Source organism: Heptranchias perlo, chromosome 33 (assembly GCF_035084215.1).
Source record: "Heptranchias perlo isolate sHepPer1 chromosome 33, sHepPer1.hap1, whole genome shotgun sequence".
Lineage (NCBI taxonomy): Eukaryota > Metazoa > Chordata > Chondrichthyes > Hexanchiformes > Hexanchidae > Heptranchias > Heptranchias perlo.
The window spans coordinates 8,923,543-8,942,604 of NC_090357.1; the positions used below are offsets into that span (position 1 = coordinate 8,923,543).

Consider the following 19,062-nt stretch of genomic DNA (forward strand, 5'->3'; position numbering starts at 1 on the left):
AAGTGAAATGATCGGTCGCAGTGCAGCAACTCATCACAGCCGCTGGCAACTGAAGATTCTCCAAAGCAAACAGAATTGCCTTCATGGGAGGGCTCAACAGATTGTAGGGAAAGGTGAAGTCGGAGAAACTCTTTGGTTACACACTCCCGATGGAAATAAAACAGAAATAAAATGGTATTTAATAAACAAGTCTCACCCTCCTACCAAAAGGCAGAGATAAAGTAGTTGGTTGTTTAACTTCAACTGTCATTGGAGAACTGGAGGTCAACGGAATATTATTAAACAAGCTTAGGAAGGTAGGAACAGGAGGAGGTCAGCCAGCCAGCCAGCCCTCAAGCCTGTTGTGCCATTCAATTAGATCATGGCTGATCTGTATCTTAACTCCATTTACCCGCCTCTGTTGCAGATCCCCGGATATCCTTACCTAACAAAAATCTATCGCTCTCAATCTTGAAAATTTCACTTGACCCAGCAGCCACAGCCTTTTGTTGGAGATAGTTCTAGATTCCATTACCCTTTGTGTGAAGAAGTGCTTCCTGATTTCACTCCCGAGTGGCCTTGCTCTAATTTTAAGATTGTGCCCCCCTTTCTTCTGGAACCGCCCAAACAGAGGAAACAGCTTCTCTGAGAAAATACCTTGATCAGATCATCCCTCAACCTTCTAAACTCAAGGGAATACAAACTAAGTTTATGCAACCCGTATTCCTAATTTGACCCTTTAAGCCCTGGTAACATGCTGGTGAATCTGCACTGTATCCCCGCCAAGGCGATATATATTTCCTGGGGTAGAGTGCAAAAATTGAACGGAGTACTCCAGATGGGGCCTGACCAAGGCTTTGACGTATTGCTTCTCCACTTTTGTATTCCAGCCCTCTGAGACGCAGGCCAACGTTCCATTAGCCTTTTTGATTACTTTTTGTACCTGTGCACTAGCTTTTTGTGATCTGCGCACAGACATTGGAATCTGTTTGCACCTCCACAGTTCCTAGTCTCTCACCACGAAGAAAATATCCCGATTTGTGTTTCTCAGATCCAAAGTGGATGGCCTCACACTTCCCCACATTGAACTCCATCTGCCACAGTTTTGTCCACTCACTTATCTTTGGTGCTTGCTTGAAGACTAAGAACCATCTGTGCTCCCCAACCAAGAGTAATAATATGTGGAATAAACCAAACACTATTATTTAGGCTGATCAGCTCCTTTAAAAAGGGTGGAGAAATATTTGGTTATCAACAGGACTGAAGGTTCTAATCACGAGTTTGGGAGTGGTTAAAAATCCCTGTGGAACACTATTGCTCCGATTCTGCTAGGGTCATGGAAACGTCATCAAACAATGCCACTGTGCGGGTTGAGTACTGTGTTTCAATATCCTGGAGCTCTGCGAGATTACCTGCCGAGTGAGGGGGAGGGTGGGGAAGAGAAGAAAAAAAAATCATCATCAACAGAACTTTTCATTTCCTTCAGGACATGAGATGGGAAGCCTCCACTGGGAGGATATATTTACTCAGGATACAGACAGGAAGAGACCACCAGAGGCCGCATTCAACTCAGGACATATGGCGGGAAGAGTCGGAACGCACCATTCTGGACATTGTATGCAGTTACATACTTTGAATGGGACCATATTTTGCAACCCATCCTTTAAAAAGGGATCAGCAGTCAGCTGTACATAATCACTCCCTGAAACAAAACCTCCAACAATGGACAGTCTAGAATCGCTGTACAAACATCCAGCTCACCAGTTTTGCTTAAACCATGTGCCAGATCGGCTTGCAGAGACCAGTTACCACGATGCCATTAGAGCGTCACCAAGGATATTTTAGCAAACGCTTCCCTTCGTCAATCTTTTTGTTCAATCCCCCTACGCGAATCCTTGAATTGTTACTTACCAATGGTGACTGTGTAGATGGAGTTTGCGTAGCCATCGTAGTTGCAGTTGTCACCGTACTGTCCTCCATTGCCACTGGCCACCACGAAGATACTCCCAAAGCCCCTGCGGCCAGCCATGACACCATGTTGTAACGCAGCCTGGACAAGGGTTAGGAAGTGTAAAGAGCATCAATTAGAACGGAGAAGACTGTATCCATTAAATGATACACTTTGGAAGAATTATAAAACAGCTCAAGTAGGGAGCGTTCCTTTCATTAATTGAATATTTTCTTCCCAATATAACTCTTACTGGGAAAAGTCCTGGTGAACCAGGTGGCCTAGATAATTGACCAGTTTGCTTGAAATAAAATAAATTAGAAAGAAAGAATGGGCAATTAAAAATGAGAGAAAGTATATAATGAAAGATTATTTTACTGGTTTGCTTTTCTTGTAAACGGTCCTCTACGTTTTTAGGCATATATTGCAGCAATGCCATTTGGCCCATTGTGTGTACTGGCATCAAAATACTTCAGGGAACAAACCGCACTTCAACCAATTGACTTTAATGCAGTGTAATATATTTTCTTGCGATAGTCAAATTGCTCCCACCAGTAACAGAGCTGTAACCACCAGTACTTTATCCAAGTGTTACATAGTTCAGGATTCTCTATCTAGGCACGACCCAGTTTGAAATAGCAAAGTCTAGAATTGCATTCCTGGGTGGTTTTCACTTCAAGTCGACGTAGTACGAATATTTTATACAGCCACTAATATGCTTTGCTGAAGCCCGAGTAACCACACTTTGCAATGATCAATTCGTACTCCTCACCGAGCACCAATTCCAGGAGATAGCTCCCTTTCCTTCTCCTCCTCAACCACTGCACACTCAGTTACTTCCAGTCTCCAAACTCCTCAGCCTGGATCTTGCAGGGCAAAGCCTGCTGAATGAACCACATTGTAGCATAGTATTGTGCGTTAGAATTGCTCAGCACTGTTCGCCGAAGGCTCAGTGGGTATAGGCGGTGAGTAGCTGAGATGCACCCACCAGGAACGTTCCGGGTTGGAACCCTGGACTGCGCTGACCTAACCAATCTCAGCTGGGGCAGGGGTAGGGCTGCCTCAATTGGCCTCGGCAGCTCTGGGTTTGGGAGAGAAAAATCAGCCAGGAATCCTGGTCCTGATCGCTTTCCAGCAACCTTTAATGAAAGTGCACGCATGTGGATATCAGACAAGGGCAGGACTGGGGTGGGCCGTGATGACCTGTGGTTGAATCGTCTGACAAAATTGACAGTCAAGGTTCACACGTGAAGAATGGGCACTTGGGTAAGATCATGGGCTCAATTTTAAAACCGAGCCAGGAAGGGGGCATGGGGGGGGGGGTCAAATTGAGGATGGGAAATCGATTAGTACAGGTTTCCCGGATGTCCTTACGATTTTGACATAAGGACGTTTTTTTTGGTCGTTTTCCAGTCCGATTGACCGGCCTGATCTCAGTTGGACGGGAGACCAGCCAGGGAGAGGACGTGTTCAGGTAAGTCTTTGTTTGTATGGATTGGGGGTGGGGGGCATAGGTTGACACAGGGTCATGAGTTATGGGGGGGGGGGGGAAAGGGGGTCAGTCACAGGGGTGGGAATGTCAGGATTGGGGGTCATCGCAGGGGTCCGTGATTGTTGAGGGGTCAGAGTGGGGGAGGGGGTGGGAATCGGGGGTCGGTGATCAGGGGTCAGGTGTGGGCCAGTGTAGGTAGGCTTGTTGAGCCTCGGGGAAGCAGGCTCCTCCCGGCCCAGAAGCTGTGCCTTTCTGGGCACCTACCTGTTAGAAGGCAAGGAGGCCAGAGTCTTTCACGAGGCTTAAAACAGAAAGCCCAGGAATCCCTCCTTGAAAGGTTAAGGCCTGACCCGTCTCCTGGGAGCGGGGCTGAAATGGTGGCAATTTTCAATGCCCCAGCCCTCGTTTTTCACTTTGAAAATTGAGCCCCATGTCTCAGCAAGGAAATAAATGCCTTCAGGAGAGGCAGTAAGAGAAGAAAACAGGAAAAAAAAACTTGAGAACTAATTTACTCTGTTTCCTCATCATTCAGGGGACAGACCCAGAAAGATTCAGTGGCCCTTCATGTACAATTCCAACTGAGCCCACTAACCACAGCATCTTCCATGTAAGTTTTTTTTATTTGGGCAACAAAAGCAAAGCTGTATTTATTCTGGTTATCCCGAGATGGTGGTTGTGGGCCTTCTGTATCCAGCGACTGGTTAGGCCACATCGAGGGGCATTGAGTCAAGTCACAGTGCACGACTGGAGTCACGTATCGGCCAGACTGGGCAAGAGGGACAGGTTGCCTTCGAAGGAGGACATTAGTGAACCAGTTGGGTTTTTATGACAATCCAGCAGCTTTCATGGTCATTTTTTTCTCTTTGGTGCTAGCTGACAATTTGCCAGATTTATTGACTCCAGTTTTGTGGGTGGGATTTGAAATCACAACCTCTGGATTGCTAGTCCAGCCCCAATACACCCTATTTAAGTGGGCAAATTATAAAAACAGAAGCAACCATCATCAAGTAAGAGAAGGTCAGAATTGGCACCATTATAAATTGTTTGGTCCTATTGTCCATATGAATATCCTGCACTACAGCACAAGAATATTACACTTAGAACGACCTGGACAGGACCTACACAGTATCGCAACGCATACCTTAAGCAGTTGTCACAACGCATTATTTTGCCAACAACTCCTTTGTGCTCGACTTCAATTTTCTCTAAATCTATTTTGCAACTATGTGGTAGTGTTTGACAGCTGTGTGCCAGAGGGGAGACATGCATCGAGTCTGTTTATTATTACATGTACCACTGTTAGCTTCTATAATGGCAGTAGATGGGAAGAGCTGCATATTACAAGTAATACGTTATTTGTTTAAAAGATTGTCTCCAACACATAGCTGGATTATAAATTGGTACAGAGTTCAAAAGATGAACAGCCCATAGTTACAGAACAAGTACACGCTGAGCAGTTTCACAATTTATTAATAGCCGTGTACATGTTTATTTTTCTATTTTTGAATATTTTGACATTGGTGGAATATGTAAGTTCTCTGGACAAAACATATAGCCCTATTCCATCAAAAAAAACATGATATAAACAGCATTCAAAGTACATTTTCAAAGACAGAAGTAAATTCAATACAACTGGATGCTCTAAAACAAGAATGTTCAAGCTATTTTGCTTCTGTAGGCTTCTTATTTGCATACAATAGTCTCTTAAAAATTTAAATCCATGTTCCCATTAATTGGCATACATCCCAGACAGTGGAGTTTTGATTTGAGATTTATCTACCAATAGGAACAGAAGTAGGTCATTCAGTGCCTCGAGCCTGTTCCGCCATTCAATTAGATCATGGCTGATTTGTATCCCAAATGAGGAGGCAACAGTGCTCCAAACAACCCTTCCCAAACCTCCACGCCCATGAAATCAAACAGGACAAACCAACAAGTAACTGCGCCCTCTCTGCAGTTATTTTGTAATATGTGATTGGTCTTCCTGTAAACTGGCTCCACACTGTGGGACTGACAATCCGAGCATGTCATTTTGATCAGTGTGCGTACGCAGGGTGGTGACACCATGACACTGTTTCCTATCCCCAGTGAGATTAGCATCATGCATCAAACCCCTGTGAAACGCAGGTCTTCCGCCTTGCTGATCTAGAGTAAACCAGCAGCTTTACCTAGACATGGCTGCTGGCTGCAGGAGGCCCTTGCTACAGGAACTGGTGGCTGGAGAGAAATATGAAAGCACCTTACCTGTTCATAGGTGGGATCGAAAACACCTGGGGGTAAATTTTAAACTTCCAGCCAGGAAGGGAGCGGGCTGACGAAGAGATTGGAGGGCCGGGAAGAAGAAGATCAGAGGTCGCTAGAGGTCGGGTGAAGAGTCAGAGGTAGGTGGGGGTCGGTCAGCCGAACACGGGGGTCCTGTCGGCCAGGTGAGTTCATTGGACCTGCATGAAGCACTCCTGCTCCTCTGGGCCCACAAGCAGTGCAATAAAGGCCCTCACCTCATCGATCCGGCCCTTCCCTCCTGCTTTCACCTGACGTGAATAGGAAGTGGTGGGGAACCCGAACAGGTAAGTTAAATTCAGTTTATTATTTCAATACACACAATATTAAAGTACCTCAAGTATCTCAATGAGGTACACTGCCCTTTTAAGTATCGGCCCACTGGCTTTAAGTGGGGACGGGACTTCCTGGTGTCTGCTCTCTACACTCAGGCAAACCTGCCTGGGTTAAACCCAGAAGCAAGCATGTTGGAGCCAGGATGCGGTCCCGCTCTGAAAATGGAGTATTTTACTCCCCACCCGCCCTCAACCCATGCGTTCTTTGGGGTTAACATTTACCTCCTTGACTCAATACTAAATCTATGTGCTGGGCCTACAATACCCAGTGCCAACAGTGTTCAGCTATTCAGTCGTACGACAGCAACTTCAATTAAAATTAGTTTTATTAGCAATTTATGGTTAAATTTAACTTTAATAACTAACGAAATTGAATTGCAAAAGTAGGAGGAGGGGAGCTAAAACACAAAGGCACTAAATTAAATTACCAAAAGGCAAACGTTTTGCATTTAAGACACTCAAATCTTTGGGTCTAGAGTAATATTCTGTGCACTGGCTATTATTTATTAAATATTTCCTTTTTCCCCCCCCCCAATGAAACTCATTCTTGGAACCATGGAAACTGTAGGGAGCACAGGAAGCTTTGTCACAGCGAGTGGTTGAGGCAGAAATGACTGCAACTTTTAAGAGAAAATTGGATAAATATTTGAAGCAGAGGAAAATGTGGGGTTAAGGCGCAGAGTGGAGGCAGTGGGATTAGTTTTGCATTGCTCTAGCAAAGAGCTGGCACAGACATGATGGGCCAAATGGCCTCCTCCTGTGCTGCAACCTTCTATGAAATTGTGTTGTTTGGATTTGACTTGCAATAAATAAAGGGCAGGGCAGGTGATTTTGTTTTCCTGGTACCGTGTTACGTTTCGCCATAAGAACATAAGAAATAGGAGCAGGAGTAGGCCAATCGGCCCCTCGAGCCTGCTCCGCCATTTAATAAGATCATGGCTGATCTGATCCTAACCTCAAATCTAAATTCATGTCTAATTTCCTGCCCGCTCCCCGTAACCTCCAATTCCCTTTACTTCTAGGAAACTGTCTATTTCTGTTTTACATTTATTTAATGATGTAGCTTCCACAGCTTCCTGGGGCAGCAAATTCCACAGACCTACTACCCTCTGAGTGAAGAAGTTTCTCCTCATCTCAGTTTTGAAAGAGCAGCCCCTTATTCTAAGATTATGCCATGCTTTCAATCATTTCTTCGAACTCTTCCATTACTATTCAGTTCCCATTTCTCCTCAGTGAAGAACATTGGATCATTCACGGAGTTAAAGGCACTGTATAAATGTAAACTGTTGCTGTAGTTTTGCTGCATTCACAGGCACACTTTCAGCTCCTTTCTGATCTTGAGCACTATAAGATTGGGGATGGAGAGTCAGCCTGATTGACTCCTGTTTTGAAGAAAAAAAAGCCAAGACTCTCAGAGAAGGTATAGTTGAGCAATTCACATTTTTAAATGGGAGGTGGATTGATATCTATCAAGATGGTGGGTTTGAAGGTTAGAGAGAGATTAATAACCAACATCAATTCAAGAAAACATAAAGCACAACGTGCTTAGGATCGAGAGGTCATAATAGGCCAGCCTCTTGCCAAGTTGATAATATTGCACATGCACACAAACTTAAATCAATATTAACAACAGTGTCTTTAACATAGAAAATGGCACTTTACTGAGGTAGGAGTGGAGGACAGATAAAATAATAGATTCAGTGGAAACAATTGTTCACCTACAAGATTTTAGGCCTTGTGATTATCAGCTAGATCTTCACAATTCTGGTACAAAAATCTCATCAAGAACTGCTGAGACATCCAAATGTTTAAGACCCTTGCAGTCAAAGAGCCTCAAAGCTTCTCTATCCTAACTCAGAGACTCAAGGCACTATCCTGTGTAATAACTGTGATAGACTCAAGAGAGTTTTCACTTTGGAATTCTCATTAGTCCATTGGTGCAGATCTATATTAGTCAGGGTGTTCCAACTGAAGACACATACAGTAAATATTTACACCGAATGCTGAGGTAGGCCTCCCAACAAACTGCTCCACAGACATAGGCAAAAACTGTATAAAAAGAATTTGGTTCAAATTAGCGTGAAAAGCTCAAAGAATCCTTGTGCACAAATGAACATTTGGGAAGTGTTGTAGAACAGTCTAAGGAAACTGAACAGATGCAAGGTCCAGGAACTTAACTGAATAAGATAAACAAAGTTTAGAAGAATGAGAGGTGATCTCATCAAAACATATAAAATTCTAACAGGACGAGACAGACTAGATGCAGGGAGGATGTTCCTGATGGACGGGGAATCCATAACCAGGGGTCACAGTCTCAGGATACGGGGTACGCCATTTAGAACAGAGATGAGGAGAAATTTCTTCACTCAGATGGTGGTGAACCTGTGGAATTCTCTACCACAGAAGGCAATGGAGGCCAAGTCATTAGATGTATTCAAGAAGGAGATAGTTATATTTCTTAATGCTAAAGGGATCAAGGGATATGGGGAAAAAGCGGGAATAGGGTACTGAGTTAGACGATCAGCCATGATCATTTTGAATGGCGCAGCAGGCCCAAAGGGCCGAATGGCCTACTCTTGCTCCTATTTTCTATGTTTCTAAAGTTTATCATGAAAAGTTGCCTTGAACTCCTGCCGAGGTAAACAGCCCCTTTTCTCCTTTGCAACCAAATGATGTTTACTAGACCGTGGCAAATTTAGAACTTGTACCCAGCCTGTTTAAATGTTGTACATTTAGTATTTTAATCTTTTAGCTAATTACAGCAAGAAAAATTGGAACCAAACCCAATACAAAAAAAAAAATCACTTCTCGTAATTATGAAGTCAAATCCAAACAAGAAATTTCCAGGCTCTAACAGTGATCTCAAAAATTAGATTGAAAGAGTTGGGCCTGGATTTTCCTGTTGGAATCTGCCGATATCCAGGTGGCCCCAAAGTGGTTTACCTAGGAAAATGGGGCTGGCAAATCTACCGCTGAATTCCGCCCCTAAAATTCCACCCCTCAAACAACTGATATCAGCCACCCACCCGTTGCCTGCACCACAAGGATGCAGGTACAGGTAGGAACACGGTTTGGGATTCCAGTTGATTTCCCTTTCTTCCCACTGCTGACCCGCCATTATACAAGACGACCAGAAAACAGAAAGTGGTGGGTGGAACAGGAGGACTGGCTGAGAGGTAAGCAATAGCATTTGCTCCGTCTCCCAGGTGGAAGTGGACTGATTCCAAGTCCCTTCCAAATGTTACACAGCAGCATTTAGAAAGCTTTTTGCCCCCTTTAACAACGGTATCGACCCTTTTGAGGTGTTGCGACAAGTGCCCCACTGCAGCATCAAACACTGATCCTCCCAGGCTGTGGCGGACTCCCTCCGCACAGCAGAGGCACAGTGGGAGCTACACCCTGCTTATATAACCTGTCCTGACTCTGGAAAATAGGTCGGGGTCACGGTGATGGCCGGTGGATGAAATCCTTCCCTGATCCACCTCTGGAGAGGGAGGAGGAAAATCCAGGCCTTTCCACCTCAGCTGTAGCATCAGTTCAAAGCAGCACTTGTAGAGTAAAGGCAGAGATGTCAAAGTTTTTGCGATCAAAATCCATTATTAGCTTTTAAAACGAAATCATTCCGGTCAAATTGTCTTCTCCAAAAAGGAGAGATGCAATTTTCTTTTGTAAATCGCTGGTGGCTCTTCTGACACATTCTTTGGGGAGCCTGTTTACTTTAAGAACCTCAGTCATTGGGTTGGCTGATGCTGTTCTGGTTATTAATGACTTTGAAGTAAACGCAACATTCCTATCACTGAACCTCAGCCTTCTTAAAAAGCACTGGCGTAATTTATTCAGAAATCTTAAGCTACCGTTCCAAACTTTACTATGTGACCTTTTCAGCCTTTTTTTTTTCCACGGCTTACACTGCAATCATATCCTTATACTGCCACCTTTTCAAAGTAATGCAAGTTTAGTTGTTTTCTTTTCAATTGCGAAATACAATCCTTAAATCGGTTATTTAAAGAACGCTGTCCTGAAATATGTGCTTATTGAGTCTTGACCCAGCTCAACAAACCATCAGAATTCTAATGTAACCAAGGTTTTAAAAAAAAAACAACAGGAATTTATTTTTGTACATTGCACTGGAATCAAACTTCCCACAAAGTGAATCATTAGCTCTGTCCTGACAGGGCACTGTGCTACTACCAAAGGTCAGCTACTGAATCACAGAACGTTACAGCACAAAAAACAGGACATTCGGCCCATCAAGTCTGTGTTAATGTTTTTCTCCACTTCAGCCATCTGGTCTAATCCCACGCTCCGGTTCATTCCCCAAATTCCTTGTTTTCAAGCAATTACCGGATTCCCTTTTAGAAGTATTTATGGACTGTTTCAACAATGGTTTGTGGCAGAGAATTCCACATTCTAACCATCCTCTGTGTAAAGAGATTTTTTTTTAAAACCAACCCCCACCCTTGAATTGTTTTTATGTTCATCTTAGATTGCTACCACTGGTCACTGAAGGACACAAATTTATCACTATTTACCTTATCTTCATAATCTTGAAGACTTGCATCAATCAATTGCTTAACTTTCTCAGCTTCAGTGGAAAAAGAGTCAGCCTTCAGAACGATCACACCTCACGCTGCCAAAAGTGATGTTAAATAAGCACCTACGAGACTCCTCTCCTGGCTGAGGGAGGGCACTGCCCTGTGGTGTACTGAACTACACAGATCAAGATCATGTTGCTTTTAATTCCTGGTTTGTGGTGAATTAGTTGATCTAAGCTAGGATGGAATTAGGAGGTACAATTGGTCCGGTTCCAGTTTTATGGTACTGAACCAGCAAACCAGAGGTCATGAGTTCAATCCCCCCCCCTGCCCCCCATGGCAAATGGTGAAACTGAATTCAATAAATCTGGTGATACTGTGGGCTGGCACCAGATAAAATGATCATGAAAGCTGCTGGATTATCATAAACCCTAACTGGTTCACCAGTGTCTTTCAAGCAAAGGACCTGCCACTCCTACCTGGTTTGGTTTACATAGGACACCAGTCCCACAACACGTGGTTGACTCTTAATGCCTTCAGGGCAACTAGGGATGAGCAATAAATATCACCGTGCCAATATCACCAAAATCCCAAGAACAATTTTTTTTAAAATTGGCCTCAGTGTGCCACAGAAGGATGTCATTCAGCCTATTGCACCTATGGCAGCTCTTTGATAAAGCAATCCCACTGCCCTCCTCTATCCCCATAGCATTGCATCTTATTCTGCTTTCCTTATTAGTCACTTCTGGGCTAGTCGGGGTGGGCGGGGAGAGCGCCAATATTTCTGCTCCAGATCACTAGGTGTGAGCCGTGGCTCAGTGGTAGCACGCCCGCCTTGGAGTCAGAAGATTGTGGGTCAAGTCCCACTCCAGATACTGGAGCACAAAAATTCAGGCCTCCAGCGCAGTACTGAGGGAGTGCTGTACTGTTGGAAGTGCCGTCTTTCGGACGAGATGTTAAACCGAGGCCCTCTCAGGTAGATGTATAAGATCCTATGGCACTATTGCAAAGAGCAGGGGAGTTCTCCCCGGTGTCCATGCCAATATTTATCCCTTAACCAACATCACTAAAAAAAAAAATCTGATCATTATCACATTGCTGTTTGTGGGATCTTGCTGGGCGCAATTTGGCTGCCATGTTTCCTACATTACAACAGTGACTACACTTTAAAAGTACTTCACTGGCTACAAAGCGCTTTGGGTCATCGTGAAAGGTGCTATTATAAATGCAAATCTTTCTTTATTGAACAATTCCTATGGGAAATCAGCTGATGACAGGATTAAGCTCTACCGAGATGCCCTCTACGGTCACACAGACCGTCGACACTCATTGTCCAGCCTTGGACATGAAAGACGACCATGTGCCAGGTGCCAGTTGGTACCCGCAGAGTCACTGCCCACTGAACCATCTCCCCATCAAAGGCAGGGGGAAAAACTAGAGAAAACAAGCACTTGCATGTTAAACTACCAGATTTTGAGCTGTGTATGTTTGATAGACTTTAAATCATTTATTTTGGCAAATTTTTAAAAGAATTAGGGTAAGGAATGTCAGTATTTGGACTTCATGTTTAAAAATTCCTGGATAGTTATCTGAAAAAAAAATGATTAACAGTTCACTTTAAAGGTGATTTCAGAAATAGCTGTTTCCTTCATTTCAGCTCAAGACATCTGAAGCAGTGATCAGACCTTCCAACCTACAGCTGTTTCAATAATGGCCTAATTATTTCTTCGTAAAGAGAAGGGTGGAAAAATTCCACAATAAAACCTTAGATCAGTCAAGCCAAGTCATGCTCAGTTATTGTCAGAGGCTATAATCATTTTCTTTTCTTTGAAGAATATTATATTGTTAGCAGGTACATTCAAACATTTGGGAAAAGTAACCTCCAGTTACAATCACCCTTTCCTTATACCCACTAATTAGAAGTACACTCATGACTAATGAATTCGCCTCAAAAACCAGACAGTGCTTCACTGTACTGCAGACGTTTTACTGCAACCCAGAAAAACAGTAAGACATTACTTTCCAATCGGTGACACTACAGCCACTGGTGGATTCTGAACACACACATGCGCAACTTTAAAAAAAAGTGAGTTAAGTGCACTGCATGGTGTAACACTAAATTGTACAGATCAAAAAGGTCCCAGTGTCTGTGCTGAATTAGCTAATCTCAGCTAATTCCATTGAAGTCAATAGAAAAGACGAATGGGGTGCATCAGGTTGCCCATGGCCAATTTCACCAAATGTCTGAAGTGACCCCCTTTTTGCATGCTGAACTGTGATTAAATTGCTTCCATCTTGTAGAGAATAGCTAGTTATGACGTATCTGAACCCTGTATGACATGCTTTAACACCCACCCCCCTCCCCACCCCAATGCTGCTTTCAAGTAAAAATACAAGAATTTGACACAGATGCAAATCATTACGTCACAAAGAAAAATGGCCACTTTGACAAGGCAGTGAAGCTTCTGCTGACTGTGAAACGCCAACAAGAGGAGTCATCATCCTTTAATAAGCGTACGAGCATGAAGCATTGGATAAACTGGATAATTTAACACTATGATCTCACAAACGTACAAAAATGATGGGCAGGAAAGGACCATCTAAGTCCATCAACCCTGCTCAACGCTGTCTTGATGTGTGAAGCATCAGGATTAGACACTCCCCCATATACAGAAATCACTAAAAGCTAGTGGACAGGTACAAAATATCATTTAAAAGGCTAATGGACTGATGGCCTTCCTCTCAAGGGGGCTGCAATACAAAGGAGTGGAAGTTATGCTACAGCTGTATAAAGCTCTGGTTAGACCCCATTTAGAGTACTGCGTTCAGTTCTGGGCACCGGACCTCAGGAAGGTTATACTGGCCTTGGAGGGGGTGCAGCGCAGTGCAGATTCATCAGAATGATACTGGGGCTAAGAGTTAAATTATGAGGACCGGTTGCATAGACTAGGCTTGTATTCCCTCGAGTATAAAAGATTAAGGGGCGATCTAATTGAGGTGTTTAAGATGATTAAAGGAATTGATAGGGTCAATAGAGAGAAACTATTTCTTCTGATGGGGGAGTCCAGAACAAGGGGGCATAACCTTAAAATTAGAGCTAGGCTGTTCAGGGGTGATGCAGGAAGCACTTTTTCACACAAAGGGTGGTGGAAATCGGGTACTATCTCCCCCAAAAAGCTGTTTAAATCAATTGAAAATTTCAAAACTGAGATGGATAGATTTTTGTAAGGTAAGGGTATTAAGGGATATGGAACCAAAGCAAGTAAATGGAGTTGAGATACAGATCGTTCATGATCTAATTAAATGGCGGAACAGGGTCAAGGGGCTGAATGGTCCACTCCTGTTCCAATGTTCCTACCCACCATCAGCCATGTAATCTCCTGGGAGAGGCAAAAAAAAAACAAACACCCACTGCCAACTTGGGGGGAAAAAAATCTGCAAAATTCCCTTCCGGCCTCCTTAGGCAGTCGAAAACTAGTCCAGGAGACCACAATGACCATGCTTATATTAACTTCAAATTTCCTTTTTTCCTAAAAAATCTCTTCCCTTCCCCATCGCTCCTGAAAGTATTGTCTCCTTATTGGGCTACAATTCCATGGGCAGTGGTCGCCCAATTAGCTATTATTCACGAGACAACGAATGCAAGCAGGCATTTCCACCACAGAGGCATGACTGCCCAACCCGATCCTGTTCTCCCACAACATCCAGATCAGCGGGGGTCACTAGATAGCAGTCAGAAACAGGATCCTTGTTAATTTTTTCTTCCCCATACCAGGATTGCTGTGGTCAATTGTCGTGCCCCAAACACTGCTTCTGCTGAGATCAATTAACGCAACCAAGACCTGTGAAGGGAGGAGGCGACCCCAGAATCTTCTGATCAGGGCTGAAGCATCTGATCATCTCAACCCTTTATGCTAAATCTTTATAAATCACTGGTTGGGCCCCAGCTGGAGTAGTGTGTTCAATTCTGGGCACCACATTTTAGGAAAGATGTCAAGGCATTAGAGAGGTTGCAGAGGAGATTTACTAGAAAGGTACCAGGGATGCGGGACTAGAGAAGCTGGGGTTTTTCTCTTTAGAGCAGAAAAGGAGAAGGGAAGATTTAATAGGAGGTGTTCAAAATCAAGAAGAGTTTTGATAGAGTAAATAAAGTGAAACTGTTTCCACTGACAGAAGGGACGGCAAACAGAGGACACAGATTTAAGGTAACTGGCAAAAGAAACAGAAGGGAGATGAGGAGAATTTTTTTTTTACGCAGCGAGTTGTTATGATTTGGAATTCACTGCCTGAAAAAGGGTGGTGGAAGCAAATTCAATAATAACTTTCAAAAGAGAATTGAATAAATATTGAGGGGAAAAACATGCAGGGCTATGGGGAAAGGACAGGGGATTGGGACTAATTGGAAAACTCTTTCAAAGAGCCAGCACAGGCACGACGGGCTGAATGGTCTCCTTCTATGCTATATCATTGTATGACCAGTGGACTACAAATCATGCACTGTCACGGACTGCCCTAAGCGTAATATTCTGTGGGAGGAAAATAATCCAGTAAATCACTGGTGTTTTTAACCTTGATCCCCAAAGCCATAGGATATATGAAACATCAGAGTTTAGATCTGATGAGACTGGGGGACTGTCCATAAATACGGTGGAATCCCAATTACCTGCCATAACTGAACCATATTGGAAAGTGGAGGATAATAGAGAGTCCCCGTTTTTAAATTACCTTCGCAGCTTCATTTTAAATTAAAATATTTGCACTTAGTAAATCCAGGCGTCCTAATCTGATGCCTCAACTCCTGGGTAAACTGTGGGGGATAATAGAGAGTGGGGACAACGGGATAGTGGATAATCGAGGGGCCTGTGTACTTCAAGCACTACGCTGGAACTGCATAAAATTCTAGAGATTTGATTACGAACAACAATCCAGCCTTACAGTCGTCAATTCCATTCCTTCACCAGATAGTCAGTTAGCTCCTACTGAAAAAGGAGCTCAGTGACTTAACATAGACTGCAGCAAAGCCTTATAGAGCATTCAATAAGCATCAACTGGGAATTGAGGGACAAAGCGTTTCAATGAGGTAACAGATTAAGAAGCCAGAAATCAAATGATGCAGCAACACAGCCTCAAGCAGCAGCAACGTTTAAAAGAAGCAAAACACCACAAAATAAGCAAAGTCATGGTAAAGTAAAAACAAAAATCATGAGTGCTGGAAATCTGAAATTTAAAAAAAAATAGAAAATGCTCAACAAGTCAGGCAGCATCCGAAAAAAAAAGTTTGATGATTCTGATCGAGACCCCTGGTCAGATGAAGGGTCTTTCCTCTTTTTACATGCTGACTGTTTCTAGCATTATAGTCAAGGGTTGACAGGCCTTTTATTGTAGGATTTTTGCACAGAGATGCCAATTTTGCCCAAGATTACATTTTTGTTGTTCATTTGGCTTTGATTCATTGCACTGTGTAATAACTGGAGCCTGTTTGATAGAAGCATGGAGGAGCATTTAAACAGCAATAACCTCCATTGTAAAATTACTTCCCTATGAAGTAATTGAGATATTCAGCCTAATAAAGGAACATTAGAGTAAACCAAACTGTTTAACTCAAAATATTAAAATAATCAAATTACCTGTATGTATATATTTGATACATGGATAAAACATTCATCATCCCTCATTTACAAGCGATGTCTGAGTTCATGTCCAATACTTAGTTTGGGGAAGGGTCCAATATGCTCAAAGTGGTCCACTGTACGTTGTAACATTTGTCATTGGTAAGAACTTATAATCATTCAGCAGATGTTATGTTGAAGACATGTCATGTGGGCTTTGACAGCTGGAGTATTTAAAATTCAGGAATGTTTTTTCTTTCCAGCATTGGGGGGTTATCGATCAATAATAACTAGGACTTAAAAACACATTTCAATGTTAAAATCAGTTTTTATAGCAGATTTAAAAACCTGTATTTTTTTCCTGAGCGTTTTCCTATTTTATTTTTAGCAGAGGAAAAAAAAAATCTAGAAAAAAAATCAATTAAAAATCAGCTTTTATTTTGAACATTGCTATACCTCAAGAAAAAGACCAACAAGCAAGAGACTAACAAGGTGCAATGAAACTAAATGGCAAACCCCAATTATTTGCAGTTCACAGATAGCATTTTAATGGGGCTCGCTGTTAGTTCCTAAATTAATACAAGTTTCCATGACTCACAAAATACACTCAAGCTACTTTAACTGTAAATACATTAACAGTCTGTGTGAATGAACTGTGTGCTGCAAAATGCTGACTGCTAAAATGTCTGTTTCAAGTACATCGGGGACAGAGTGGCTGAGCACTTGGACAAGTAGGAGTTGATCAGAGACAGTCAGCATGGATTCGTGAAGGGCAGATCATGTCTGACTAAACTCGTTGATTTTTTTTTGAGGAGATCACGAACATGGTGGATAGGGATGTGTCCACGGACGTTGTCCACATGGACTTCCAGAAGACATTTGATAAGGTTCCGCACAAGAGATGATTAGCAAAAGTGCACAGAATTGGAGGTAACCCTGTGACATGTGTTGGTAACTGGTTGGGAGGTAGGAGACGGAGTAGGGATTAAGGGAATGTACTCTGGTTGGTGAGATGTGACAAGTGGTGTTTCCCAGGGATCTGTACTGGGGCCTCAGCATTTCACCACACAGATCAGTGACTTGGATGAAGGAATAGATTTTGCAGATGACACCAAATTAGGAGGCACGGTAAGCTGTGTAGATGAGAGCAGGAAGTTGCAGAGGGACATAGACAGATTAAGCGAATGGGTAAAACTGCGGCAGATGGAAAAGTCCAATTATTGTTAAGTGAACACTGAGGTGTCAATAGGCAGCTGCTGCTGTAAGTAAGCATTGTGCGAATTTCTACAGGTGTCAATTAAAAGATTAGATATCCTGATTCCAGTATGGTGTTCATGGAGAATTGCGTTGCTTCCTTACACTTTTCTCTGAAATGTGACACAAAAGTGGAGTGTGACGCAAAGAGTGACTGACAGGAGTGAGACATACTGTTGGGGGGAGGAGTGCGAGACCATCCACTTTGAATCCACAAAATGACAAATCGGAATATTTTCTTAATGGGGAGAGACTAGGAACTGTGGAGGAGCAGAAGGGTTTGGGTGTCCATGTACACCAATCACTAAAAGCTACTGCACAGGTACAAAAAGTAGTGAAACGTTGGCCATCATATCAGCCGGTGGGAGGGGAGAGGAGGAGGAGGGGTTAGAAAGTTATGCGTCAGTTATACAGTGACTTGGTCAGACCCCATCTGGAGTACTGCATTGCTTTGGGCTCCAAACCTCCTACCCCTGGGGGAGGCAGAACTCAAAACCCAGGCTTCTGAAACAGGGCAGATCTCTGAATGAAAAGATTCATGGAGACATTTCAAACACAAAAAGAAAAATTCTGTAGATAAGCTCAGTATTGCTGTTGTGAATAATGTAAATTGTAAACAATTTTACAACACCAAGTTATAGTCCAACAATTTTATTTTTAATCCCACAAGCTTTCGGAGGCTTCCCCCTTCCTCAGGCGGTGTGGAAGGGGGAAGCCTCCGAAAGCTTGTGGGATTAAAAATAAAATTGTTGGACTATAACTTGGTGTTGTAAAATTGTTTACAATTGTCAACCCCAGTCCATCACCGGCATCTCCACATCGTGAATAATGTAGTTATTTTATGAGTGAGTCTGAGTGACAGAGAAGAAAGAGATAAATTATACGTAGCAAATCCCTTTTGTTGTTCATGGTAAGTCAGATGGTGCGCTGCTTTGTAAGGCCAGGAGCAAAACACCATGTAAATTGTAGGCAATGTGTCCTTTTAAAAGCTACAAAGTCCAATTATTGTCAAGTAAACACTGAGCAGTCAATAAGTGGCTGCTGCTGTAAGTAAACACTGTGCGAATTTCTACAGGTGTCAAATAAAAGATTAGCTATCCTGATTCCAGTATGGTGTTCATGGAGAATTGCTCTGCTTCCTTATACTTTTCTCCGAAACGTGACACAAAAGTGGAGTGTGACAGACAGGAGTGAGACATACCGTAAGCTGCTGCCGTGCCACTATCTGCATTAGTAGAAGATATTGTCCCGTCCGATAGACGAGACCCATTGTGAGCTACACCTGCTTAGAGGACTCATGTTTTTTTTGGGAGTGCTGATTAGCTGATAACACAGGAAATCTGTCCGTTTACACAGGTATGTACAAATTTCCGAGGATGTTTGTACGAGCTCATTGAGACTTCCTTGGGGAATTCAAACAGGCCTGTACAAAGGACCTCTTGTACAGATTTCCTGCCACACCAGCAGTGATGAACAAAAGCGCGCATCGCAGGTGGACGAGATGTCCAGGGGAACACTTTAGGATCAGCTCAGTGTAGGAGTGCATCGAGAGATTGGGTGAAACAATCCCACAAGGTTGTCCTCTTTGCCCCTGACTTCTAGGTTATCACAGAACAGTAATAAGGAGTGT

At 43.1% G+C, this 19,062-nt stretch overlaps 1 protein-coding gene across 2 annotated transcripts in view; it reads right to left on the reverse strand.

Moving 5' to 3' along the window:
* LOC137301457 (proprotein convertase subtilisin/kexin type 7-like) overlaps nt 1–19,062 on the reverse strand; it is a 205,557-nt gene that overhangs the window by 138,025 nt on the left and 48,470 nt on the right. For both annotated transcript variants that reach the window (XM_067970958.1, XM_067970959.1), the window contains exon 7: nt 1,891–2,029. In XM_067970958.1, coding sequence (XP_067827059.1) covers nt 1,891–2,029 — 139 coding nt within the window. The remainder of the gene's footprint in view (nt 1–1,890; nt 2,030–19,062) is intronic.